The following is a 26,872-nucleotide window of genomic DNA, read 5'->3' as shown; positions in this document are numbered from 1 at the left end:
ACTGCATTTCGCACCATGGGCGCCTCCACCAGCTCCACCAGCGTCACGCTCGCCGATCTGCTCAGTACTCGATTTGCGCCTATCCAAGATGCTATAATGGCCTCGCTGGGCCCGTTGGAGACAATCGCTCTGATGTTGACAAGCAAGACCATCAACAAGAACATCAACGAGAAGCTCCTGAGTGGAACATTCAACATCGACGCTACACTAAAGCCGTTCTTCCGGGACACAAAAGCCTTCCGCTCACGACAAGCTCGTTGCAACACTCTGATTGGCGGCCATTTCGCCTACTGCTTCTTCGCCGGGTTTCCTCGCTTCGACTGTATCTATCTATATGTCGGTCAAGAGGTCGATGCTATGACCCGATATCTAGAATTTGAAGGTTACGTGCGAGATGAAACCAACGCAGAAGCCCCCATTCGATACCGCGACGGAGAGGTATTGTCAGAAGATGTATATGAGAAAGATGGACCTGAGGGGCGCAAGATGAAAGTCGTGATTACCGAATGCCAGACGCAGTCTCTAACACACATGGTCCTGCACGACGCGTATACGACAGGAATGCTAACATTCATCGCCTGGAACAAGGCATACCATCTATTACCTTACACCACGTTCGTCAAGAGGGAGATGTTCCTGCTGCGTAATATCAAGGAGATAGATCCATATGACCTGAGACTCTCCAGCCTACGTGGCATGAAACTTAAGAGCGTACACTGGAACGCGCACGATGAGATTCGCCCGACGGATTGCCAATTGCTCACTCGGCTTCGACGCGTAGGAGATCAGCATACCTGGGTAATGCCTTTGAACACAGAGGGTATTACGCCATCTCCTGTTCCAGACACCGTTCTTGAGGCATCCACGTTTTGTCTTGACCTGCCAGATTGGGACGACCATAAGACTCTCTTCTACGAGATGAACGTCTGCACTGAGCTTCGCCATCCAGTACTGCGACATACGTACTCGACTACGAGGTTTGACGCCGGAATTATAACACCGTACTACGAGAAGTTATCAAAGCTTTACGACCGACTAAGCGAGGCGACTGCGATTGAGTTGACGAAGATGGATGAGGATGAGCGGCCTAAAGAATACGATCAATTGGTGAACGGCTCAGGCATAGCTTGCGACATGGAAAAATTCGTTCGACCAGACGATTGGTGCTATTTCGATGAAGATGTTGGAGCGTTCCTGATGGCTGCGTGGAAAGGGCAAGTACGGTTGGAGGAAGAAGAAGAAGAAGATGAAGCGCGAGAGCTAGACCATAGATCGGCGAAGCGAGCAAGGTACACTTGAAATGCGGCTTGGAGAGCACGGGTATGCACGATAGTTAGGTCGGAATGTGGAGATGAGTTGATGTTCACGGTTATACCTAGGTAGCAACATACCACTTTCCATGAGATTCGATGTTCGGCATTTGATGGTGCAATCGCGGTCGTGATGATGTCATAGTTCGCGTATCTTGACGATCCACCAAAAAGCTCGGGTCTAACCTCAACACGAAGATCTCAGCCTTTCAATAGCGTATGGCTTGCGCGACCTCAACAATAAGCTTTGACAAGCGAGCGCGATTGCTCAACTCTGCGAACTTATGGAGTGAACATGCGTGCGGAGTGCATACAGCACTTAGAGGAGTTGCCGACCAGCAGTCACCGGAGCAAACACCGCGGCAATATACACGACACTCCTCTCGAGTCAAGCAACCGAGCCAAGCATACAGCCAAGATCTGCATTTCACCGACCATATTTCCGTCGACTATGGACGAGCATCGCATCGGCAACTTGGCGGGTGAGTGACGTTGCAAAAAAACATGGGACCGTGAGGTGTCCGGCGCGACGATCAGTGGAGAGGTATATAGGAGATGGAAGGCCAGGCGGCGGTGATTTGCAGGTATTCATCTTCGATATCATCACCAACATCATGTCGAGCATCATCCCAGTGGACCTTCTATCGTATGCGACGGATCCGTCGTACCTGAGCAGTATCGTCACTACCAATGCTTCAAATCCAGATATCATCAACCTCCTCGCATACGATGAAAGCTTTGCATCTGTGATCGGCGAGAACGCAACAGGGCGACTACTGGAAAGTCTGGATTGGGACGCTTTCCATGAGGCTGGTGTCTACAACAAAGACACGAACAAGCTATACGTGACGAGCAGCTGGGCCGGAGATCTCAACAACCCCATCAACGTTACCGTCATCGATCTCGCAGACAACTATTCCATCAACTCAACGCGGATACCAGGTGTCGCCGAGGCCAACGGCGCAACATCGTACTACCCACCCGGCACCCAAACTAACGGCTCAACACCTTCACGAGTACTGTACTGCGACCAGGGTGATTTCGTCAACCCAGCAGGTCTCGTCTCCGTCGACCCCGTGACTGGTGAATCCGAACTCATCCTATCAAACTTCCTTGGACGAAACTTCACATCCCCCAACGACGTCCGTCAACACCCCGTAACAGGCGATCTCTGGTTCACTGACCCAGACTACGCATATGTCCAAGGATTCCGTCCTGAGCCCAGTCTGCCGAAGCAGGTATACCGGTTCAGTCCATCCACAGGCCAAATTGCCGTTGTAGCAGACGACTTCGTTGAACCCAATGGCCTCGAATTCAGCCCTGACTACAAAACACTATACGTATCCGACACAGGTGCCGCGGGTTACAGTATAAACGTCACACGACCAGCCACACTCTACGCATTCGACATCACGCACGACGCAAAGAGACTAACCGGCCGTCGCACATTTGCCTACTCCGACAACGGCATTCCCGACGGTCTGCACACCGATACCGAGGGTAATGTTTGGGCTGGATGTGGAGACGGCATTCACATTTGGAACCCTGAAGGCACGCTGATTGGAAAGATTTGGGTTGGTATTACGACGGCGAACTTTGCTTTCTTGCCGGGCGCTGTCATGGTGTTTAGCAATAAGCAGCTGTGGATTGTGGAGAATATCAAGGCGATGGGCAGGGAGGTTGCTAAGGACTTTGGATTGTCGACTCATTACTGAGATGGGGGGCCCTTATGCGGCAAACTACACGCTTGACTGCGATGATTGCAGGTATAACGACCAAACAAAGGAGACAAAGGGACATGGTGTTTGTGCCAATTGGCTAAACAGCAAGCACACTACACGACGCGGCATATATACCTTTTGCACAAGCTTCATTACGCTGTTTAAGAAGCTACAATCCAGCCTTTTTACTTCTAGTATATATACATTCAACAAGTTCTGAACGAAAAGCTCCTCTTTCACTCTACGATATATACACAACGCATACACCTATACGAGGCAGGTGACGTTTACAACCACGCAGTCATTCAGTGTTTCACAAAGATGGGAGGCATGTGTGAAAGGCCTGACTCCGGTTGCGGTGAACTGCCATTGCGCTCACAACCTCTCTCTTTTGCAGTATTTGAAGGCTCGTAACCTACGTTATCCGAATGAGGCGGGCCATGGTAGACGTCAGCCGAACAACAGAGACCTCCAAACATTTCATCGAGCGCTGGAAGCAGCCACTTCAAAACGGCCAACGACCTCTGCCTCACTCCCTCGTTAGCATGGAGGCTACATGTTGGGAACTTCTCGATCTCGCAGAACGCCTGCATACGCAAGGACCGATCTGCCTATCGATATACGACCCCTCTGCGTTGAAGGCGGCGGGAAAGTACAGGCACTTGACGTTTTCGCAGCGCATCGATGCGTTGATTGAAGACTTGCTGTATTCGAAGAAGACTGTCGACGGCCTGATGAGGACTGAGGGACACGCCATGTTCGTCGCATGTTGCAGGCACAAACCAGCGAATAGGAGACAAGATAAGAAGATTGGCATGAGGGAGGCACGTCCGCCGACACTCGATGAAGGGGTTAGCAATCTTCAGATTTAACTCGAAGAGCTCCTCTCTAACCCTTCATCCCTACCGATTTCTGGAAAAAGACGTTTAGAAATTGTGGAGGGCGGGGTTTCATGTTGTTGTACTCGCGTAGTCGTGCTTGCCTAGATGGGCGATTCTTGCGTCTGTAGGCACGATAGACCTCAACGAGGAAGGAGGCTATTTCATAAGGTAGCTACATAGCTGCTTCTAATGGGATCACTATTTGCATACACTTAAAGATCATCGTGAGCATTATAAACACCACGTTTAACGTCGCCTCGTGGTGTCAGACCTGCCGAGGCTTCAGACTCTGGATGCAAAAAGCAGGGACTCGCTTATCGTGCACTAGCGCCATCACCCCTGCCCGGCCAAAGATCGGTCTGGCCAGGCACGACCGACACAAAATCTCTCGCCTTCTGTCAATCAACAGTCACGATAACGTATCCACCCGCATACCCAATTACCCACAATGGCTTTCCTCCGATCTTTCAATTCTGGCATGAGTATACGTGATATACGCAACTGACCCACAGCCCGCGCGACCGTTAGCCATCCACCCTCGAATAGACAAAGAGGGGTGTAGTCTCTTCACCGTATACGCTGTGGACTCGGCGATAGCATTGCTTTTTGACTTCTGAAAGGAGCGTCAATTCATCCAACGATTCACTCACCTGCCGCTTACCGTGCTGCTAATCCCATCGACACTGCTACAATGGACGCCACCGAAAGCGACTCGTCTATCCCTGTAGCCAGTGACTCGGTCTTCAGCATCTCACGCCCTTCTTCAGCCTCCTCGATACATCCGAACGATACGCCGAACGATAAAGCGAGCGATCTGCCAGCGGGCGCACCGATATCTTCCCTCTTCCAAGTCCGCCATACACCGACCGCCGGCCGCGCTGTCTTCGCTACGCAGGATATACCAGAGGGCACAATAGTGTGGCGCTCGGAAGACCTCTCCCTCTCCGTTCTGTTGCGCGAATACCGGCGTGAGGTGTGTGGGCAATGCTTCGGATACGATTACGGGCGGGATCTGGACATACGGGATAAGACGGTGGGATTTGCTTTCTGCTCGGAAGCATGCCAGGGGAAGTGGCGGGAGGAGAACGGCGAGGTCGGAGTTCAGGCATGGACTGCGGTCGAGACGTTCGTCAAGAAGCGGAGCAAGGAGGATAGCGATATGGTGGACACCGACTTACCGCGCCCAAAGGTTAAGGAAATTCAGCAGGCGTGGGAGAACGTCGCTGCACAGGCGGCGCTGATACGAACTGCACGGGAAAGCGAGCAGACCGCCGGAGTTTCTGTCACGAAGCAGCACAAAAAGGCCGTGCAAAAGGCACTACAGCAGAACATCACGCCCGACGTGATGAGCTTCTGCGTCAGCGGCCTGGTCTGGCGGTATCTCCACCCCGACCAATGGGAACGAGTGGAGGCCCTCGCAGATGACAAGACCCCCTACCACAGCTCCGACGACCTCGGCGCCTTTACAAGAACCTACCTGCACCTCCTCGCCATTCTTCCACTTCAACTACTCCCTCTCGTAACGGCAGAATCCCTCATCACGCTCTCATCCCGCGACTCGCACAATTCCTTCGGCATTCGGTCTCTCGAAGATGACGGATCGGAGTTCTTTGGATACGGTTGCTGGCCTGCTGCGAGCTACTTCAACCACTCGTGCGGTCCGAATATCGAGAAGAGGAGGGCGGGCAGGACGTGGTTCTTTACCGCTGGGAAGGATATCAAGGCCGGGCAGGAGTTGTGCATCACGTATCTGAGTGGAGAGGAGAGGAAACTGAGTCGTGGGAAGAGGATGTTGAGGCTGAAGAAGACATGGGGATTTGATTGTGGGTGTGAGAGGTGTGAGGCGCTGTAGTTGGGAGACAGGTTGTGTAAAGCAGGTCAAATTGAAGTTTAGGTACGGTGTCAGAGCTATGCAAACACGTGTTCTATATGCCTGACATCTTACATACCCTGTTATAGCGTATGATTTATTCGTGGTATGTGGAGAGATTGGATCCGTCAGCTACGTGTGGACTCGATTGCGTTTCAGGCGCTGCCAAGTGCGGGATGTTGCTGTCTCCGTGCCGGCTGTACCCTGATCTTCTCACGGCTACCGGCTCACTAGTGACATTGAGCGCATACGGTAAACTTTCTTCCACGTTCGCACTCGTTGCATTCCTCATCCAACGTTGACTGACATGACGCTGTTTTCTTGGTGTAGCGAGGCGGGCACGTGGTTGCCATCCGCGCTTGGCCACGTTCATTAGTCATGCCACGAGGGTCCAGATGATTGCCACGAGGATATCGTGGGAAAGGGTCTATTAGTTATCAGATCCAAATATGACAAACCTGACCCCAAGAACTCTGCCTGCCCCGTCCCATGTCAGTCCCCGTCAGTCCCCATGTCAGCTCCGCCCAAAACCCTGCGAACGCGCAATGATAGATGGGCGGACCGAATCCCATGCGTCAAGGCCTTGGATTTGGGCCGACATGGCCGGCGCGACCGAGACTAGAGCTACCTACATTATTGAAAAGGTCTCGTGGCCTGCCCAACGCGATCTACATGAATTCTTCTGGACGCCGTAAGCGGCACATGTGTTTCAGCCCAGACGTCGAGAGAGGGCGAAATTGACGTCTTCAATGAAGTTCCCCACTAGACGGTGACGTAACGGATCCGCCGCGCTAGCTGGACCCTGCAGGCTGCTAGGCCGTTGGAAACGCGAAGAGCGAGAAATTAGAACTGCGGGCGCGCTGGGAGGACGCATGCGCCATGAGATTGCGATATGTGTACCCTGACGGATGCCCTGGTCTTATATGCGGTCATTGGGCTGCGTTCAGGCCGTCTCGGGACCCTCTTCCAAGGTCGGAGTGAGGTTTGCATGCAGCGTGGCGTCGGCGGCAGCGTCCCTAGCGAGCCTCTCAGCCTCTAGATGGAGCCAGGCTCGACTGTGCGAGTCTACTGGGAGCTGGGAGGAGGCTGCCGGAGATTCCGCGGGCGTCTGCGTCTGCCACTATTGCTGAAGAGTATTCGCGCGGAGTAGCGCAGTGGCCTCGTCCAAGCAAAAGACAAATAATCTAGAGACGATACATAGAGTTCGTTTCCTCTTCTTCTTGACACCGCCGTTGCTCGCCTCTCCTGCCCATCACGACCCATCGCGATCTAACAATCCTTCCAATTCCAAACGCCCTCAAACCCAACCCTTGCTCGTGCTAGCGGAAGCCACGAGATCTCCCAGCCGGGACGCGGAACAGAAACGAGCGTCATACCTCCACCGCAGAGCGAGTCAATAAGCAGAAACGAAGGCGATCATCGAGATCGAATCGCTACATGCAGTCCAAAACCACGTCTCCCCGCGGCGGACGCAAGAAGATGGGCCTCCCAGTCATCGAGGTGAGATGCTTTTCTACACATTTCGATGCCTTTCTCTTCTGCATGCACCACGGCTAGAGAGCTTCGAGGCGCCACGGGCAGCAGCACGCATCATATCGTGTGCGTGTGGTGCAGCTTGTTTGGCGATGATGTAGCCTGCAGCGTCATGAAGCCCGTGCGCCAATGACGCAACGTCGCTCCTCTCTTGTTCCGGCTTCACTCCTTCCTTCGTCCATGCATGACCTTCTTTCCAACCAGCGCTTCTCCCTGACTTCCCCTCACCACACGAGTATTCCCGCCGTGCTACCGCCCGTCTGCCCTCTGCCCCAACAAACGGCTGCACCCGCTTGTTTTTTGCATTCTCCATCGCAGCCTCGACGACCCCGCTATCGACGGGCTTTGTAATACATCTCAGCGTCCAGACACTAAACATGGCCGCGATACAGAATTTTAAGAACTTCCTGCGCCATGGCAAGCAGGCCCGCCAGAACGCGGAGCCCACGACCAATGTCTCCAATGTCCACGCCCAGTCGCAACATCAACGGTACAACCAGCACCCGGACCCCGTACATCATGGCATCTCGGAGCCGGTGATGGACCACAAGCCGCTCCAGAATCACGCTGCCCCCCATGGCGACTACTCCGTCGGCGCTGGCGCTGGCGACAACCGCAACATTGCCGCCCAGGCAGGCGACGCCGCTGCGCACGCCGCCGGCAAGGAGCACAAGAAGCAGGCCGCTGCCAAGGGCGCCGGCGTCGACCCCCAAGTACTTGAGCGCATCGTTGCAGAGGAGCGCGAGGCCAAGGGCAAGCTGCCGAGGTATCCCGGCCTCGAGCGATGGACGCTCCTCGAGAAGATGGGCGACGGCGCCTTCAGCAACGTCTACCGCGCACGAGACACGACCGGCCAATGGGACGAGGTCGCCATCAAGGTCGTCCGCAAGTTCGAGATGAACTCACAGCAGGTTAGTATCACCCCTCCTGCCCTCTTCCTCCTTGCCCATTTCCTAGTCACCCCTATCCTACACGTTGAACAGTTGGGTGTTTTTGGACGTTACCAACGCGAGGCCGGTGTAGGACAAGCATGTGCATCCGGACTTCAAGACGCCCAAAGCAGCCGAGGTGCGATAATATAACCCCCGATGCTCGACTCAGCATCCCCCTTCACGACGGGCTTAAAGGGCAGACACTAACTGCCCTATAGAGAGCGAACATCCTCAAGGAAGTACAGATTATGCGCCAGCTCGACCACCCCAACATCGTCAAGCTCATCGACTTCTCCGAGTCGCGGCAGTACTACTACATCGTGCTTGAGCTGTGCCCCGGAGGCGAGCTGTTCCACCAGATCGTCCGTCTGACGTACTTCTCCGAGGACCTGTCCCGCCACACCATCATCCAGGTGGCCAAGGCACTGCAATATCTGCACGAGGAGGCAGGTGTTGTCCACCGGTACGTTCTTATCGATGCCAGTCACGATGCCAAGCATAATTACTGACGTCACTCACAGAGACATCAAGCCTGAGAACCTTCTCTTCTACCCCACACCATTCATCCCCACCCGCAACCCAAAGCCGCGGGGACCGGACGATGAAGACAAGGCCGACGAGGGCGAGTTCGTCAAGGGCAAGGGCGCCGGTGGTATCGGCCTCATCAAGATTGCCGACTTCGGTCTCAGCAAGGTCATCTGGGATACGCAGACCATGACACCGTGTGGTACTGTCGGTTACACCGCCCCTGAGATTGTCAAGGATGAGCGCTACTCCAAGTCTGTCGACATGTGGGCGCTTGGTTGTGTGCTCTACACGCTGCTCTGCGGTTTCCCTCCGTTCTACGACGAGTCCATCCAGACCCTCACAGAGAAGGTCGCCCGCGGCCAGTACACATTCCTGTCACCATGGTGGGACGACATCTCCAAGTCTGCACAGGATCTCGTCTCCCACCTGCTGACAGTCGACCCCGAGAAGCGCTACGACATCAACCAGTTCCTCAACCACCCATGGATACGTGAAGCCGACGAGCCTACCTACTCCGCTTACGACGCACCACCGCTCGCCACACCCGCCGCCAAGAAGGAGCGTCTCCAGCCAGACTTCTCCCACCTTGAGTCACCGGGTGCCCGCCGCATGGACTTCCGTTCGCCTGGAGCCGTCAACCTGCGAGAAGTGTTCGACGTCAGTTACGCTGTACACCGACAAGAAGAGGAGGGCAAGCGGAAGAAGCAGTTCAAGCAGGGTTACCGCGGCGCCAACGCCATGAACTCGCTCAATGCGCTTGACGAAGGTGAGGATGATGACGAGTACGCCGCCGAGTCTGCACCATACGACCCAGCGTCGCAACATCCGCCCGCGAAGCTTCCCAAGTCTCAGGGTGCCGATGTATCCGGCATGGAGCAGAAGATGCGCAACACCACACTATCCGCTGCCGCCCAAGCCCGTCAGCAACAACAAGCACAACCGCGCCAGCAAGAACGCGGCTACGGCCAACACTCCCCAGCTGTTGCGGCCGCGGCTAAGCGCCAAGTCAGGAACAAGGGCGCGTTTGAGCTCAACATGGACAGCTCGACATTACTCGGCCGCCGCAACAAGAAGGGCCCCGAGCCTAGCGGTCTGAGGAACAACATCTCCGTCCAATGACAATCCTCGCTTGCGAAGGATTGGTGAGACGGTGATGAGAACTGTGTCATGATGGCGTTTTTGCGTTTCCTTAATCACTCTTTTCCTGCTCTCCCCCGGTTCTCTCCACGATTTTTGGTTATATCATGTATGCGAGCTTTGTCTGTGTTTCTCCTCTCATGGCATGGCTTTACGGTCTCTTGTGTCTGTCCCCCGGTATGAAGGGGGTGTTTGACATGGGACAGGAGAAGAGAGGGGGTTAGGCTTAGTTTATGAAGCTTTTGGCATGGCGATGGATGGATGATAGTAACGTGCGATGTGGCATGGTTGTCCATGTAGCATGAATGATAATGTTTGAAAACGATGACCATTCCCATGATTGAACAATAGAGGTTGCGTGATTGGAGTCTTCGTGTACCATCACCCAGCGTGTGCGCTGCTTCGCAATGCAATTTAACGTAACGGTAGTAAGAGCGGTGTTAGTCGTGACTTCCATGACTGGGCGACACTCCCTTTTCGCTGCTCGATCGTCTTGAAAAAGAAGGAACATTTAACCAGGTTAACCACCACTCAAATGTACATTAACGATCTTGAACTCTGAGCGTAAAGACTGTTGTTAGCGATTGGCGTAGCATGTTACCTCCGTATAGTGAAATACAAGCCATAAGATTAAAGTAGTGTTAGACGATAGCTTATGATGACAATTAAATGGAATTATCAGAAAGAGCCAGTTTAGACTACTACACAGAACAATGAACGCGAAAACATATCCAATCAACTCTTCGACTCCTGCTCGAGCTTGGCTATCCATAGCGCCGCTTGTTCCTGTAAGCTCAATTCGGGAGGCATATCCATATCACGATAGTATGCTTGCGCTTGTTCGCTCAAACTCGCCCCAGACGCCGCCGCATCCCTCCACCGAGCAACTCCAGCATCGTGCGCCGCCTTCTCGTCGTCTTCAACCTTCTTGCGCTCGTTCTCGCGGTCGGTCTCAGCTTGCTTGTATTCTGCAAGCTTTTCCTCCGCCGCTTCCAGCTTTGCCGCGAGGTCTTCGTTCTTCTTGTTCGCTTGCGCGAGCTCTTTCTGAGAGCGGATGAGGTTAGTTTTGAGGTAGCGCTCGCGCGCTTCGGCGTTCTCGGCGCGGGTTTGCATTGCAGAGGGTGAGGCTGTCATTGTTGAGGATGAGGATGATGATGGCGATGACGATGATGGTATGTAGTCTTGAATGATGGGAGTGTTGGAGAAATAGAGACGTGGTAGCTGTTTCAAAGATTTGGAGAGTGAAGTCTTGTTAGGCTCAAGCACTTTACTCAAGACGCTAGAGAATCGAGAGCTCACTCTCACCTTCATCGCCAGTGTTGACGAGGAGACGCAGATAAGGGTACCCGCCCAACCCGTGGACGCACCTGCCACACTGACTACGGTCATGAAGAATTCGACTGAAAGAGGAAAGTGCGATCGTAGCAGCACTACAACAACAGCGAATTGCTTGTGACACGACACTGCGTTTTTAGCTACGTGATCGAATATTAATTGAACGTAAAAGCTGACGGCGTTATTGATTATCACGCATGTGATGTCTTGTTTAGGAATCAATACCAAAAGCCTATATAACATCATGGGCGCCCCTAACCTCCTGATTCTCTCGCTCTATATCCACTTATAAGCATATTCTTACATCACCAACCATCTAACAACTATGATTTCCCTCATCGACCTGCTCAGTCCTCGGTATGCGCCCATCCAACGCGTTCTCCTCGATCATCTCAATCCGGGTGCCATTGCAAGGCTCACCTGCACCTGCAAGGCTTTTGGTTGTTTGTGGCCGACGCTCATGGCTTCTGATTACAACATCAACCACAAACTTCGGTATTTCTTCAAAGACCCTCGGAAATTTCGGTCCGTTCAGGGAGAATGCGGCGCTCTTCTGGAGGACTGCCACCAGATGTTCAACGCTGGTGGCATCTTAAGCTTTATTGCTCGCTCGAAAGTCGAGTGTACGCAACTGATTGTAGCGGTTGAAGCTACCCGTATGGCACCGCTAGTTGATTACTTGGCTTCTGACGGCTTTGTACATTATGATCCATTTCCACAGGAGCCGCACCTGAGTGAGGGCCTTTACTGCACAAAGAAGCTAGGTGTCGACGGGGAATTGAGGCTCGTGGAGCTTCGCTACTGGGACACTAACCAATTAGAGGTGCACATGTACTGCCGTCGAGAGTCCCATAGATTGCGCTTCCTGACATGGAACAAGGCATATACGATGTTCCCTTACGAGGCCTTCGTCAAAGAGACATGTCATCTGACTGGCTCAGACGACGACGAACTTCGGCATTATATATCGAAGGCACAGGACCTACAAGAAGACGTGAACAGTTACTGGACTGACGGGGTACTGGATGTGGAAATGGATGGGCCAAGCAACATATTGCGCAGAATAGGAGATTCGCAGACCTGGATACTCGATCTCGACACTGCCGGTGTCGCAATACCTGAGACGCCTGACACCATACTTGAGTCTTCCAGTTTCGAGCTTCGACGTTCCTCTTCACCGTTTGTATACAGTGCTTTCACCGATCCGCTGGCCAGCAAGGATGAATATCCGAGATATGATCAGCTATATGAGGACCTCAGCCATGCAGTCCTCAAGTATCGGTACCTGATACCACCAGGTACTGGCCCTTCGGTAATGAACAAGAAATGCGATGCTATTCTCAAGAAGTTGGATCGCTTGACACGGGTCGAGCTGGAGAAGATACCAGGAGCAGAACGTCCGTCGGCATATTACGAATTCGAGAGGAGAATTGAAAGCTAAGCACGTGCGAGATACTTTCACGCTTCAGGGGTTCACACTCCCAGCCACATGGACATTCTACGACGAAGAGATTCTGGCGGATTTGAATGATGCATGGGAGAGTCGCGACGAGGTTTGGGTCCAGGATGAAGGTCAGAAGACAGCAGAATGCGAACATGAAGCGGAGGGAGTGGTCGCGAGCGACGAGAACAACGTCGGTGGTTAGGCGATGCGGCTATAGCTATGAGTTAGCATATCGAGATTCTGGATCTATTATTGCGCGCGATGCTTTGAAGTATCCGCGGTGTTCACAATTCGTTTGCGTAGTTCCTTCCAGTAAATGCAGTGACCATGTCAGCCTCGCCGTAGTGAAACTCTAAAGCCAGCGTACCTAGGTATCGTGTAGTCGTCTCGCAACTTCAACCGGTAGACCGCGGGGATCCGGTTTCGCGACGACACACGGCTGCTATACGTATGTTGGATGCAAACAGTTTCAGCGAATAGGTGAGACTTGGTAAATGAACAGTTCTTTCCTGATACGAGCTTGACGTCTTACTGGTCTGTGCGAATCGATAATAATAGCCCGTCGAAACGGCGGACACGCGTCGGAGAAAGAACTATGATGTAGTTGGTTTTTTGCAACACGTCCGTTTGAGACATCGTCACTATATAACCTCCGTCACGGCGCGTCGCTATTGTGCAGTCAACCGTCGCCGCCACCATGGACCCTCTTCTCGCCGCCGCCGAAGCCGCCGCCGCCGCAGACACCACGTCAACCCCGCCGAGCTCCCCGCCCTCCGCCGAGACGCCCCCAGAGAGCCGCCTCTGGGGTATCAGCGACATCCACCTCTCCTTCAAGGGCAACCGCGACGCTCTCGAGAAGCTCCTGCCGCACCCGCACGATGACCTCATACTGTGTGGAGATGTAGGCGAGTCGGCGGAGCACTGTCGGCTCGCCTTCACCAAGGTCAAGGAATGCTTCCGGCAAGTGTTCTGGGTGCCAGGCAATCACGAGCTGTATACGCTGCCCTCAGAGAAAGAGCACGGCGCGAGGGGCGAGGCGAAATACATGGAGTGCGTTGCGATTGCGCGGGAGTATGGCATAATCACGCCAGAGGATCCATACACGATGTGGGAGGGCGAGGGAGGTCCATGTCTCATTGCGCCCATCTTCACGCTGTACGACTACAGCTTCCGGCCTAGCCATGTGAAGCTAGAGGATGCGCTCGAGTGGGCGCGAGAGAAGGACATAGAAGCGACCGACGAGCACCTCCTGCATCCCGACCCGTACTCGTCGCGCATCGAATGGTGCAATGCGCTTCTCGAGAAGACGGAGAAGAAGCTCGCCGCTGCTGTCGCATCACACCCAGATATCCCCTTGATCATAGTAGGCCACTGGCCGTTGCGCGAAGACCTAGTCAAGCTGTTCCGAGTCCCGCGCTTTTCACTCTGGTGCGGCACAAAGAAGACCGAAGACTGGCACAACAAGTACAACGCAAAGGTCGTCGTCTCTGGCCATCTCCACATCAGGCGAACAGACTGGATAGACAGCACGCGCTTTGAAGAGGTCAGCCTGGGCTACCCACGGCAATGGCATGATTGTCAAGAGCGCGGCCTCGACATCAACGACCTGCTGCGCGAGCTAATGCCAGGCCCGGAGACACCACCAAAAGACCGGCGCAACACTGTCTGGAGGCAGTTCGGATGATTGACTGCATTGCGAGATACAATCTAATCTTCGATACCCGAGATCATGCCTTTTCTCCCCCGTGACTGCAGGTACGTCCAATCACTCCACACCAATTCCTCACGTTCGGCAGCCCACGAGCATGAATCCACGAATCTAATGCATTTCTCGTTTTGTTTCTCCAGACTGCAACATGTCACATTCACCTCCCCTGCACCTGCCTGATGCGGACTCGGCCTAGTCTCGGCCAAGCACCAATGGCTCGGACGCGATCAGCCACGCGCTTTCTCCTTATTCGCCGGCATGCAACCGTCGTGGTTCCCAATCTAGTCGATCGACATCCTGCGTTGCCTTTCACGCATGTTTGCTCCGGGCGTAGAATATGCAACGTCTGAATCGTCCCGTGCCGGACGCCGATGCGCTGCAGGTACCCCAGCGACAACGTCGGAAACGTTGTTATGCGTCCAAGGGAGCTGGATAAACGGCCAATTGGTGGTGGTATATCAGGGCATGTGCGCTGTTTGTGTGCTCTCCACGGTTCTGCTCGTATCGCGCTTTTGCTAGTTTGTATCGTGAACTTCCCCATTGGGATTGAGAGAGACTTGAGGACTCAGTGAGCACGATATCGGGAAGAGCCGTACGACTTGAACAACGCCGAAGACTTCGTATAAAACCACCGCAGCCACCATCTTTTGAAGATCAAGCCAGTCCCCCAGCTCAAAGACATTGTCACTCGCTTGACGCCTTTTGTCATTCATTCCCACCATCATTCGCTCAGCAATAGTCAAGATGTTCAACATCGCCATCCAGCTCCTTGCCGCCGCGAGCGTTGTCCTCGCCTCCCCCGTCAACCTCCAAAGTCGTGCTGTCATCGCCCACGATGCTGTTGTTGGCTTCCCCCAGACTGTGCCGTCTGGCATCGTAGGACAGCTCATGCTGAAATACAAGCCCTACCTCAAAGTCGAAAATGGCTGTGTTCCCTTCCCCGCCGTCAACGCCGCAGGTGACACAGGGTAAGTCACCCCTAATCCAGAGAGTGAATCCTTTTAACACCCTCCAGCGGCGGCCTCCAACCCACCGGCGCCTCAAACAGCGGGTGCAGTTCCTCCCCCGGCCAAGTCTACGCCCGCGCCACCGCCCACAACGGCGCCTACGCCATTATGTACTCTTGGTACATGCCCAAAGACAGCCCTGGCCCCGGTCTCGGCCACCGCCACGACTGGGAAAACATCGTCGTCTGGCTGTCTGCCCAGTCCACCACCGCTACCATCCGCGGCGTCGCCATCTCTGCTCACGGCGACTACGACAAAGTTACCAACCCCAGTCTTACGGGTACCAGGCCAAGGATTGGATATAGGTCCATCTTCCCGGTCAACCACCAGTTGATTGAGACGACTACGCAAGGTGGAGAGCAGCCGTTGATTGCGTGGGACAGCATGACGGCGGCGGCGAGGAGTGCGATTGAGAACACGGATTTTGGTAGTGCGACGCCGTCTTTCCGTGACAGCAACTTTGGAAACTACCTCGACGAGGCTTTCATTTGAGGGGTGGTGTAAATAGCAGTACATAACATAACGTCTAATCATGATATTTGCTCAGTTGACACCACCACATGCCTTGTTCACCAATCTAGTGCTTGATTATAAAACTATCATTTATCTCATCAACCGTCTGCCACTAGCCCCAAACTCATACAAGAAAAAAGCTGAACAGGTCTAGAGCCTACAACGACGTTAGGTCACCTATCTAGTAGACTTACATGTTGATGTAGGCTGCAGGCCTGTTCGGATTTTTCTCGATTGACATGCCCCCTTCAACGTTGCAGCCTCCGTATCGGTTCACCTTCCAGAAACCCAGCGAGCTTATCTTCGACCAAGTCAAAACAATTGCCGAAATCCAGATGCTATCATAAACTATTTTCATTCGTATAATCAGTCTCTATCGACCGCTACTAGAACTAAAGTCACGCCGAGCCCCACAGCATAGAATATGGAGGGTATACGGGCCGAACACAAGCCCCATCCGTATCAGCAAGCCACACGCATGAACCACCACCTCACGGCTCAAGCCGAGTACCCAGGAGGAGGACCCGCCGGCGCCGTATATTCCGGCGGCGGAGCCTCACCAGCAGGCGGCGCAAAGCCTCCCGTACCCACATTCTGCTGCTGTCCACCCAGCACCCTCCTAAACGCCTCTTCACGCGCTTGCTGCAGTTGCAACCGCGCATGCTGCAACTTCGCCTTTGCCTGATCGACCTCGCCCTGCAGCCCCTTCTCCTGCGCCTCACGCTGTCGAATAATTTCCCCGCACTTATTCCCTGCGCGGTCGACCTGCGCAATGGACTGCTTGACCTGATCGTGCATTTGCATATCGGAGAAGATATTATCAAACACGACATCGCTCCATATACTACCCATCGCGATGTTGAGTTGACCCAGCCCCGGTATCTCAGGCGCAACCTGCTTGACCTGCTGCTGCAGCATACGCACTTGTTGGATGGAACTCTCGGCGCGCTCGAGGTAGTTCCGCTTCTGCATGCTGGCCATTGTGCCGCCGCCGAACATGTCGTATTGAGACATTCCGTATGCGCCGTCGAGGTGTTCGCGGGCGGCGGATAGCTTGACGGAAGTCTGCCCGAGGAGGAAGAGGATATGGCGCTCGCGCTCGAGGCGCTGGGTTAGGTCTTGGACGTGGGCGTGTGCGGCGTTGCAGGCATCTTCTTTGCGGTCTTCGTCGGGGAACTCGGGCGTGTGGCCTGCGAAGATGGAGTTGTAGAGCGCGTCGAGGTCGGCTTGGAGCGTGGTGTGGCGTTGGGCTTGCGACGCGATTTCGTTCTTGCGCGTCTCGGCTTCGGCGCGGAGTTGTTTGGCGTAGGCGAGTTCGTCTTCTGCGCTCTTTTGCTCTTGGATCGCGTCGAAGTACTCTTTTTCTTCTTTGGCGGCTTTTTCGGCAAATTTCTCCTTCTTTCCGCTGGCCTTGTGGGCGAAGCGGCGGAAGTGCGAGTCGCGGTACTTTTCGTGGTCTTTCAGCTCGCTGGCTGTTTTCTGCTTCAGGTCGTTGACGCGCTTTCGGATGTTGTTAATTTGCGCGTCGAGGTCAGCAATGTAGGCGTTTTGCTGCTTGAGCTGTGAGGGCGCCGAATCTGTGTCCTCGAGGCCACGAAGGAGTTCCTCGTTCCTCTGGGCTGCCTCCTGGATCTTGTTGTGGATTGACATGGTGAAAAGTTACTACAATGGTAGTTTGTGAGTTGTGTTGCGATGCGATCGGAGGTAGCCTGATGCTATATATCTAGGAAGCAGCGAAGCACAGCCTACCTAATCGACTTGTTACGGCAAGAGATCATGGTGGTACTGCTTGGCAGTCGGCCTGACGGCACGAATACATGGCCTTGTCTTAGGCTATTGGGCGCCTGATTATGAACCAAACTGCTGTCTTTAACGTGGCTGGTGTTGTTGAAGCGGGGCAGATTCCAGACGTCATCGGGAGCAAGGCTGAGCTACCATCCAATGCGGTCTAGCCGTATGTGGCGCAGGCTGCTGAGCCTCAACGCACTAAGGCGGCGTGGCAACGGCTATCTCGCATTTTGGATCTCATGCTGGAATCCGGGGTGAACGATGATACAGTTGCAAACAGCAGCGTCTTCGTACAAGAGATGGTGAGGGGTATCCCCAAGTGGAGACGGGCGGATGGCAAGAATAGCCGGCTTTCCTCCAGACGGAAGGAGGTGCCTAAGGACACCGCACCGTTGCTCATAGCCCCACCTTGGACGCCGTGGCACAACTTCGGGTGTTTGGTGTAGCATCGGATAACCTCAAAAGCTCTACAGCGTCAAAAGAAAGCTTCCTCTCGATTTTTGCATGTCCATTGACTCTCAGCACGCCAACAACCCGGCTCCAACATGGCTACCGAAAAACTCCAAACATACTCGCAGAAGCCCCGCGTTTTCATCTTGTCTGACATCTCGAATGAACCGGATGATGCCGAGTCGCTGTGTCGATACCTGTTGTATGCCAATGAGTTCGAGACGGAGGGTCTGGTAGCTTGCACAAGCACGTGGATGAAGAACAAGGTGCATCCGGAAGACATGGGGAAGATTATCAACGCATATGCCGATGCTGTCGACAACTTGAACAAGCATGTACACCCAAACTGGCAGTATCCAACGGCACAACATTTGCGTGGGTTGATTCGCAAGGGCGCCGAGGTAAGCTTGTTCGCTAGACGCAGCACGTCACTTGAGTAGCGCTGATGGTGTCTAGACTTACGGAATGTCAGCCGTTGGCACAGACACTCCACTGTCTCCAGGCGGACAGCTGCTATACGATCGAATTGTCGCACCATCCACCCAGCCATTATGGATTCTTTGCTGGGGCGGAACAAACACACTCGCCTCAGCACTACTCAAAGTAGACGATGACTTCGAGCCCGAGGACTCCAAGCGCTTACTCTCGCGTCTACGCGTCTATGCCATTTCCGACCAAGATGACACAGGTGCATGGATCCGCAACAACTTCCCCGACGTATTCTACATTGCTTCCATCCACGGCTGGAATCAATATGGTTTGGCAGCATGGACCGGCATTTCCGGTGACAAGTACTACGGCTTCGATGAAGGTGGGCCAGATTTCACCAAGATGGAGAAGAGCTGGATCAAGGAGAACATCCAGATCGGGCCACTCGGAAAAGCGTACCCTGACTATCTCTACATCCCGGAAGGAGATACCCCGACATTCCTATACCTTATCCAAAACGGTCTGGGTGTACCTGACTGCCCGAACTATGGATCTTGGGGTGGTCGATACGGGCGAACTGATATCAGCACCGAAGGCCTGAACAGCAACCACTACAGTGATGTGGTGGACAGAGTCAAAGTTGGCGACAGGACGTATACATCCAACCACGCGACCATCTGGCGCTGGCGCGACGCTTTCCAAAACGACTTTGCCGCGCGCATCAAGTGGAGCATGGAGCCCGATTTTGCAAAAGCAAACCATCACCCCGTCATCAACATCAGCGGGTTCAAAGGCTTAGCGCCCGTCCAAATCACCGCTGAGGCGGGATCAAAAGTCACCCTCGACGCGTCTGCTACATACGACCCTGATGGCGGAAAACTCACATTCAAGTGGTGGCATTATCGGGAACCCACAGCGACGCAGTGGTTGGTTTATAGCGAGGTTGCGCAACTTGTGATCAAGAAGCTGGACGATGAGGGCAGGAAGGTCGAGGTAAGGCTTCCGCCTCCGGAAAAATGCGCGGTCGAGTTCTTGAGCAAGAAGCCGGTTGCTCAAGGTCAATTGCTTCATCTCATACTTGAGGTCACGGATGATGGCACCCCGTCTCTAACAAGCTACCGGAGAGTGTTGATACAGGCGACAAACAAGGAGCTTAAGGGAGGTGCAAAGAGTGCTGGTTCGTTGGCGACGCGATAAAAAAAGTGTAGCGCCTCTTGCAGGAGTAAAACGGTCGTATGCTTGATCGAATCGATGATAGCCAATCAAAAACTAGATCTTTCTTGGTGGCGAAACTCGTGAGGGTGAGTTTTGGGCGACTTTTGACATCCGGGTGACATGTACGACACCGCAGCACGCGTCAAACTACTGATTCTGAACCAACAGCGTGGGTGTGTGAGTCGCTGTTAAAAACGCGGCGCGTTCATAGCGTACTTCAGACAGGAATCTGGTAGATGAAAGACCCTGGCGTCGGGCCGCTGACGTCATGACACACTGGCGCAGCGACTTACAACCGCCAGTGACAGCCATCGGTCTTGTTGCTGAAGGGTTGCGCCGAACGCAGAAGGGATAACCCTACATGCTGTAGAAACTACGTCTCGCGTTCCTGTGGTCAAAACAGGTTGTCGGCTGGCCACACACGTGTAACTACGGCGATCTCGTCGATCGTGCATGACGTAGCGTATTCGCACTTGAGCTGTCATACTAGCGTTGACCCGTCGAACCAGCCTCCTGTCTAGACCTTCAATAACATTATCGAAATTGTGTCTAAACGAAGACACGCTCCCAAAACAAGCACAACAAAATCGAACCGAAGCCAGTCGATTTAAAGAACCAGACATGGGAGAAGTTCACGTTGGTGGCGGACAATGCAACGTCCCCGAACATGAGATCAAGCAGAATGCAGGCGTGTCGGCGCAAATGGCGCTCCAGGCGGGACAAAAGGCGTGGGAGTTGAGGCAAGCTGCGCATGGAGCGGGCGACGCGAAAGCAAGAGAAGAAATTCTAGCGAAGGCGATTAATAAAGAAATTGAAGCAGAGTCATTCGGAAAGGCGGCAAAATATACACAGTCTGGTGCTTTCCAAGGTCTCGCCGCTGGTGCCGGATTGGGAGTGCAGCCAGGTGTCACCATTGGAAAGCTGACCGGCGCGCTCGTTGGCGGCACAGTATCCACAGTGACTGGGCTGCTGGGAGGAGGTATTGGATCGGTTTACGGTGCCATGAACGGCCCAATGTGGGACTTAGGACAGATGGCAAGTCAAGGTGTTCAGGGTGTCGTTGGCGACTTCCTCCCGGATGTCAAATCGACGCCATCGCAGAAGAAGGCCTTGGAGAAGATGGTTATGCAGACCAAGGACACGCAGGCACCATCTAAAGAAGAACTGGAACAGATGAAGAATGACGCACCGGATATGATGCCGCAGACCTGGTCGCAGTCCGCGAAAGACATGACTGCATGGAGACCGAGCATGCCGTCAGCAGTCAAGACCGCGGGGGCTGGAATTGCGGGAGTGGGTGCCGCGATGAATCCCTGGGGAGGTGGAGGCCAGCAGCAGCAACAGCAAGGCACATCTCAACCCAAGCAACAACCTCAAAAGCAAGCCCAACAAGCGCCGAGTCAATCCAAACAACAGTCCCAGCCTCAGGCCAAGAAAGCCCCTCAATCAAAGCCATCGCAGCCGAAAACAAATGGCACACAACCGCCAAAGCAAGAGAAGCCACAGTCGACCGAACCAGCCAAACCCCGTTCCCAACGCCCACCCACAACCCGCGGCCCCGCAAACCCCCAATCATCAACGCAATCCACCCCGCCCTCGCAGCAAAAGCAAACACCAAACACACAACAAACACCAGCCAAGTCCTCATCACAGAAATCCGCATCCACGGCGAACAAATCAGCGAATGGATCTGCTCAGCCCAAACGCGTATCGTTTAGTGACAACAAAGAGAACAACGCACCGGCTGCGGCGGAGAAGCCGAAGAGGAAACCGAGGAAATTGGGACAGCAGGGTGGTGCTGGCGCTGGTAGTGGTGGAGGTGGAGGTGGGAATGGGGGTGCGGCGAAGAAGGCGCCGAGGAAGTTGGAGTCTAGGAAATCTACTGCTGCTGCGTAGATGATGGATGTTGTGGAGGAAGGGGGTGGCTAGGAGGTTGGCGAAGACATTGCTGTGATGAAGGGAGATTGAGGAAAGGAAGGAGTAATGTAGTTATAATAGTTGGTTCCGCTGTTGGTGTTTGCATGCGTTTTGGAGGGATTGCGTAGCGATAGAGTGGTTTTAGCGTGACACATACAAGTTTACGAACAGTTCCAGGCATGTGCAAGGCTCGCGGATGAGAGCGTACCGTCAGAAATACTGTGAGGTCATTGCTGTCTTCTGATATCCGCCAGAGTATGGATAGAATCACGTGGACAACCCTGCGTGTACTTTGGCGTAATGTGCAAGATGAATTTGAGGGTAGAGTATACATTGCCTTAGGAACTGACTAATTAACGCGATTTGATGACATGTATTCTGCAAAAGCTCTCTGGAAACCACTATCCTTCAAGCGTACAAGCAGCCTTCGACCGGCTTCTGAACTGCTTTGTCGCTGAAAGAACAATGCCCAACTTGATCTTTGGTACCCTCGATTGTGACACCCCACTTCAATGGACGCTCGACAATATTATCTAGGCCTCCAGCCCTCCTACCATCCCTGTGCTTTACGTGACACGCCGCACTGATAACCGCACTGTTCGTGCCTCTGAGTGGCATGCCCGTCGGATATTTACAAATCCCAGCGAAAGCCAAACAGACTACGACTAAGAGACATCCCATGACGATTGCCGCGATGAGCGCTGAGTCTGAAAACCCTATACCAGTCACCGAACCTCCCGCGTGATGCAACCAGTCTCGAGATGTCGGCTCTAGCACGCCGTTTTTGTAAATAGCAATGGGTGCGATGAACAATGTCTGCGATATGAACCAATGCAGTAAGATGCTTGCGACAATAAGCGGGAGGCTGAATTTGTATGGCAGAGAGAGGAAGTATGTAGAGCGCTGGGTAGAAGCTGGGACGGTGACACGAAGCGCAGCTCGTTTATGTACGTAGCTCGCCCATTCGCGATTCGCGAGCATCGTCGTAAAAAGCCCGTTGTAGGTGATGTATAGAAGCGATATGATGACCTGAGGCGCATTGGCCACAAGAACGTAGGGTATAATGGATTTGGAACCGAGGTATAGATCGAGGATAAAACCTGATACCGCCAGAGTTAGCACTTTGCAACACGAACATGGTAGAGGCTTGCAAATGGGTAAAGAGTTTGGATGAAGCACTTGCAGCGAACTTACGGAAATTAACGTTCCCAAAGCCATTCCACCGGCAAACTTGGTCGTCTTTGAACGAGGAAGCACCTGGATCTTCGCACATTACCCAGCGACGACCCATGCTGCTATAAAGGTATAGGGCTGTAGCGATGACCACGGAATATCTAGAGTCGGTCAGAATCTGTGTTGTACCAAGAAGAGTGAGGTGCGTAGTCTTACGAAAAAAGCGAACAAAACCAGCGCTTGCCGCCGACAACACTGTACCAGCGAACATGATTGCCGGTTTGGTGACGATGTATCCTCCGCGCTTCCGTTACCTCAAGAGCCTGTTTCATATCGTGACTAGTCATGAGACAGCAATCTTGAGTTAAAATATCTGGTTCCAGGATGAATGTCTGGATCGCGTCGCCGATCGTAACGATCGTTTCTTGATTCATCCACCTAAGTACTATGATCATGAGAGTCACCTTCAGCATGTTACAGGCAATGACAATATACAAGATGCTCTGATTGAGCTGTACTTGGCACCGCTCGGGTGAGCTTTCACTCAAGCAATCTGCAAACATATAAGTGAGACACGTAACTACCAGTCTGAACGAACTTACACGAGAGATCAGAAATAACTTTCGGGCCGAAAAACATCTCTGTGACGTCCATCTTGAAGTATTTGAGCGAGCTGTTGTCGGTTCTGTCTGAACCCTCGGAGTGATTCTTTGCCACCACAGCGACAAGGTTGCCAGCCCTTATGAAGGACATCTGATAGCGATGAATACACTCAGTGGCAGAAATGTTCTCAAACGGAGATGTGTCCAGATACTGCTTGTCCAAAAATTTGTCCTGGAGATCCTGAACGTAGGGAACATACTCATCATCACCGTCTCCGAGCTTCCATCCCCCCCTCGTGGTGAGAAAAGACTCTTGTGTCAACATGAAGTCGATGGCGTTCGTTGCTGTTGTCTGAAATACAACTGAATTGTATCTTGCCCTAGTCAATACATTGGAATTCAGAACATAAAGCGTACACTTACAGAAGATGCAAAGGCATGCTGCTTATAGCGAGCAATATCCAGACAGCGAGCCTCCTCCTACTGATGTTGGGTAGATTTCTCAGACTCAAGACTCCCACATCCAGCGACTTGCCCCTCTTGTGAGCTTTGTCGATTTCTTTTCTCGTTGGAGCTACAAGTCGCTGTAAACAATAACTTGATGCACCCAACAAAGCGCTACTCAGTACATTGACGAGTAGTTGAAGACCGGTTGTTAAACGCGATGCAAACACACATTTGCCGGTGTAGATCGTAGCAATGCCGTCGTGTGGATCACCGGCCGCAGCAGCTACTATGGCGCATATGATATTGAAGAATAGGACCAGCGATGAGCCGATAATGGCGAGAACAAAACCGCCGCGCCAGCCGCTGAATCTGGCTTGACGTTTGTAAGATAATAACAGGCTGAAAGTAAAGGAAGAAAAAAAGGTATTTGGAGAGGCAGTCATCTTGGATAGTAGACCGGTGCTTGCTGAATGATGCCTGAACGGCTACGGGCCATTATGTATCCATTGCTCTTCCAGCGTTGGCGTGCACTGTCGCCAACACAGCCACCATTCACCAAACACGAGACAGTTCGAAGGAAGACGATGCATCCAAAAATAAGCGGTTGCTGCATTGAGTAACCACAACGTTGGTCACAAACCTTCGTAGGGGCCAAGCACAGAGTAAGTCGTCGAAACAAAATGTACTCGGCGAGTACAGGATTGGTGATAGGTGGCCCCCAGATTGTCTTATCGGAGCACGGGCTCATGACGGCAGGTCAATAGACTTGGAAGCCTTCGAATAAGGGCCAATACCTGTGCGCTCCATTATTACTGCATCTCTCCAATTGCGTTGACGTGCGCGAACCGTACCTTCGGGTTCGGCACAACGAGCACTGCCCGGGCATGGGGTAATTCACCCAACCAATGGGATGTTTCGTAGGATCAACACACGTAAGCCGGCCTGCGACCCAAAAAAGCTCCGCACGTATCAATGCCGTGGAACTGCTTACCAGAGACTTTGCCACATGCATGGCAATAGGGGAAACGTTCGGATATTTGGCGTATCGAATGTCCACCGTTTGATTGGCTCGATTGCGTCGGTTTTGGAGCGGCATCTGCGGTACTATCTCAACCTTTGGCGTAAATTGGTGTGAATACCGCATCGGCAGGCTTTGACCAAATTCATCGGCAATGCAGCCCTCTATCGCCACTGCTGCCTGCGCTTTCCTCTATGCGGGTACTTCTTCGCTGCGCCTTCCGGATTAATTTACAGTGCAGAGCAACGATAACCCCCATTTTCAACCCGCGCAACCACCATGGATCTTTCTCATCTCCTCTCGTCCTCACTAGCGCCAGTGCAGGAGACTCTCATTTCGTACCTCGGCCCGAAGGAGTTCGCGACATTGGCTGAAGTATCCACAGGCGTTGGCACTGCGCTCAGCGGCGGGCTTCCTTCATGCTACCAAAACATTGAGAGAAAGCTCAAAACCTTCTTCGGGGATCCCAAGGCGTTCAGACAAGTTCAAGCCAACACCGGCGCGATCATTGGCGGTGACTTTGCCCGCAAGTTCATTGCTAACGAGCTGCAAACTCCCGTGCAAGAACTATACATCTATACACAGTACTCAGAGGTTAAGCCCTTGGACCTCCGTACCCCGATAAATGACTTCCTGGAGCAAGAACGCTGGGTCGCTGATGAGTACAACAAGACGGGCCTGGCCATATTTCGAAAGCCACAGGCTGAATATGATGGATTGACCATCTGTGTCTTGGATTCAATGGACTCTCCTCTCTTGAAGTTGCTCAACGCGGCTTCATCTACCGCGACATTGAACTTCATCACTTCGAACAGGGCATACTCTTTGTTTCCGCGAACGACCTTCATCGACAAGGAGTGCTACGTATTACAGAACCTGGCGGCGAATAAGGCCGCGGGTATGGTAAAGCAACATGGTGATTGCCTTCGGGGTTTGACATGCGACGGTATCCAGACTCGACTTCTGCATTGGGATGATAAGCATACGAACCTTATTACTCGCCCCCGCCGTGTCGGTGATAAGTATACGTATATAATTGAGCTCGACGCCGCAGGTATCGATTGCAGCATAGTAGCGATACCACAGACTGTCGTGGAGTGTTCTACCTTCAAAATCAAGCTCTGGCGTTGGAACAGCAGAGATGATCACGAAGGGCCGGTATCACGTTATACCATGAGTGTGATTGGAGTGGATAGTGCTGTCCTCAAACGGTCCTATGTCGTCTTGCGGGAAGACCAAAAAGATGAATATGAGCCCGACCACCCGGCACCATCGAGGCTCTATCAAAAGACGATCCACCTTGTATACCAAATCCGTGCATTGACGATATTAGAGCTTTCCAAGTTGCCAGAGAGCGACCGCCCGATCGAATACAACAACATTATGGATCCGAGGACTCGCGAGACGTTCGAGTGGAAAAGCACCAAGGTACCAGAGACGTGGTCATACTACGACGACGACTTTATGAAGCAGCTGGGGAAGCTGTGGAGGGAGCACGAACGCGACGAGATGGAGAAGGGCGATGATCGGACTAGCCAGTAATAAGAGCGACTGGAGGCGAAGCCGGAGCAAGTTGGCGTTTCGTCGGACGAGAGCGAGGATATAGCGGTTCGTTGGAGAGCGGTTAGTCGCGCGTGTGGATGAGGTATGTTTGCAATAAAATGGCGTCAGTGCGAGTTAAAGAACTCGTAGATAACTTGTGGTATAATGTCAGTCATCCAGCTGAATTAGCGTAATAGATAGCGGTAGCCAGCGTGAGGCGGAAGAACAATTAGCGTTCTGAACCCAAGCCTTCCATATCTGTTTGTATGATCGTTCGCAGTTGCCTGAAGGTGGCATAATTTGACTCAATGATAAGCTGCTATGCTGATGATCGTGCGTACTGGCCGATGCGGGTTCTTTGTGACGAAGCGG

The 26,872-nt window shown here is 53.1% G+C and overlaps 12 protein-coding genes across 12 annotated transcripts; 10 read left to right on the top strand and 2 right to left on the bottom strand.

Annotated features, from left to right (window-relative positions):
* Positions 1 to 15: 15 nt before the first annotated feature.
* J4E90_010223 (uncharacterized protein) lies at positions 16 to 1,299 on the top strand (the record flags this gene model as incomplete). Its single annotated transcript, XM_051439738.1, has 1 exon — positions 16 to 1,299. One exon carries the CDS (start codon positions 16 to 18, stop codon positions 1,297 to 1,299), a length of 1,284 nt encoding a protein of 427 aa, XP_051286392.1.
* Positions 1,300 to 1,924: 625 nt separating this feature from the next.
* Positions 1,925 to 3,025, top strand: J4E90_010222 (uncharacterized protein; the record flags this gene model as incomplete). Its single annotated transcript, XM_051439737.1, has 1 exon — positions 1,925 to 3,025. The coding sequence occupies one exon, from the start codon at positions 1,925 to 1,927 to the stop codon at positions 3,023 to 3,025; it is 1,101 nt and encodes a 366-aa protein (XP_051286391.1).
* Positions 3,026 to 4,603: 1,578 nt separating this feature from the next.
* Positions 4,604 to 5,764, top strand: J4E90_010221 (uncharacterized protein; the record flags this gene model as incomplete). The annotated part of the gene is made up of 1 exon (XM_051439736.1): positions 4,604 to 5,764. One exon carries the CDS (start codon positions 4,604 to 4,606, stop codon positions 5,762 to 5,764), a length of 1,161 nt encoding a protein of 386 aa, XP_051286390.1.
* Positions 5,765 to 7,692: 1,928 nt separating this feature from the next.
* On the top strand, positions 7,693 to 9,894 carry SRK1 (MAPK-activated protein kinase Srk1; the record flags this gene model as incomplete). The annotated part of the gene is made up of 3 exons (XM_051439735.1): positions 7,693 to 8,226; positions 8,466 to 8,710; positions 8,769 to 9,894. The coding sequence occupies 3 exons, from the start codon at positions 7,693 to 7,695 to the stop codon at positions 9,892 to 9,894; spliced, it is 1,905 nt and encodes a 634-aa protein (XP_051286389.1).
* A 753-nt stretch (positions 9,895 to 10,647) lies between these two features.
* On the bottom strand, positions 10,648 to 11,046 carry J4E90_010219 (uncharacterized protein; the record flags this gene model as incomplete). Its single annotated transcript, XM_051439734.1, has 1 exon — positions 10,648 to 11,046. One exon carries the CDS (start codon positions 11,044 to 11,046, stop codon positions 10,648 to 10,650), a length of 399 nt encoding a protein of 132 aa, XP_051286388.1.
* A 1,090-nt stretch (positions 11,047 to 12,136) lies between these two features.
* Positions 12,137 to 12,893, top strand: J4E90_010218 (uncharacterized protein; the record flags this gene model as incomplete). Its single annotated transcript, XM_051439733.1, has 2 exons — positions 12,137 to 12,644; positions 12,700 to 12,893. The coding sequence occupies 2 exons, from the start codon at positions 12,137 to 12,139 to the stop codon at positions 12,891 to 12,893; spliced, it is 702 nt and encodes a 233-aa protein (XP_051286387.1).
* Positions 12,894 to 13,388: 495 nt separating this feature from the next.
* J4E90_010217 (uncharacterized protein) lies at positions 13,389 to 14,375 on the top strand (the record flags this gene model as incomplete). The annotated part of the gene is made up of 1 exon (XM_051439732.1): positions 13,389 to 14,375. One exon carries the CDS (start codon positions 13,389 to 13,391, stop codon positions 14,373 to 14,375), a length of 987 nt encoding a protein of 328 aa, XP_051286386.1.
* Positions 14,376 to 15,143: 768 nt separating this feature from the next.
* On the top strand, positions 15,144 to 15,898 carry J4E90_010216 (uncharacterized protein; the record flags this gene model as incomplete). The annotated part of the gene is made up of 2 exons (XM_051439731.1): positions 15,144 to 15,367; positions 15,415 to 15,898. 2 exons carry the CDS (start codon positions 15,144 to 15,146, stop codon positions 15,896 to 15,898), a joined length of 708 nt encoding a protein of 235 aa, XP_051286385.1.
* Positions 15,899 to 16,417: 519 nt separating this feature from the next.
* Positions 16,418 to 17,569, bottom strand: J4E90_010215 (uncharacterized protein; the record flags this gene model as incomplete). The annotated part of the gene is made up of 1 exon (XM_051439730.1): positions 16,418 to 17,569. The coding sequence occupies one exon, from the start codon at positions 17,567 to 17,569 to the stop codon at positions 16,418 to 16,420; it is 1,152 nt and encodes a 383-aa protein (XP_051286384.1).
* Positions 17,570 to 18,252: 683 nt separating this feature from the next.
* J4E90_010214 (uncharacterized protein) lies at positions 18,253 to 19,783 on the top strand (the record flags this gene model as incomplete). The annotated part of the gene is made up of 2 exons (XM_051439729.1): positions 18,253 to 18,558; positions 18,614 to 19,783. 2 exons carry the CDS (start codon positions 18,253 to 18,255, stop codon positions 19,781 to 19,783), a joined length of 1,476 nt encoding a protein of 491 aa, XP_051286383.1.
* Positions 19,784 to 20,254: 471 nt separating this feature from the next.
* J4E90_010213 (uncharacterized protein) lies at positions 20,255 to 21,697 on the top strand (the record flags this gene model as incomplete). Its single annotated transcript, XM_051439728.1, has 2 exons — positions 20,255 to 20,259; positions 20,404 to 21,697. 2 exons carry the CDS (start codon positions 20,255 to 20,257, stop codon positions 21,695 to 21,697), a joined length of 1,299 nt encoding a protein of 432 aa, XP_051286382.1.
* A 3,540-nt stretch (positions 21,698 to 25,237) lies between these two features.
* Positions 25,238 to 26,500, top strand: J4E90_010212 (uncharacterized protein; the record flags this gene model as incomplete). Its single annotated transcript, XM_051439727.1, has 1 exon — positions 25,238 to 26,500. The coding sequence occupies one exon, from the start codon at positions 25,238 to 25,240 to the stop codon at positions 26,498 to 26,500; it is 1,263 nt and encodes a 420-aa protein (XP_051286381.1).
* Positions 26,501 to 26,872: the final 372 nt, after the last annotated feature.

This window comes from Alternaria incomplexa (assembly GCF_024043165.1).
Source record: "Alternaria incomplexa strain BMP 0042 chromosome Unknown scaffold_20, whole genome shotgun sequence".
Lineage (NCBI taxonomy): Eukaryota > Fungi > Ascomycota > Dothideomycetes > Pleosporales > Pleosporaceae > Alternaria > Alternaria incomplexa.
The sequence above is the reverse complement of the archived record's forward strand: the minus strand, read 5'-3'. Positions and strand labels throughout refer to the sequence as shown.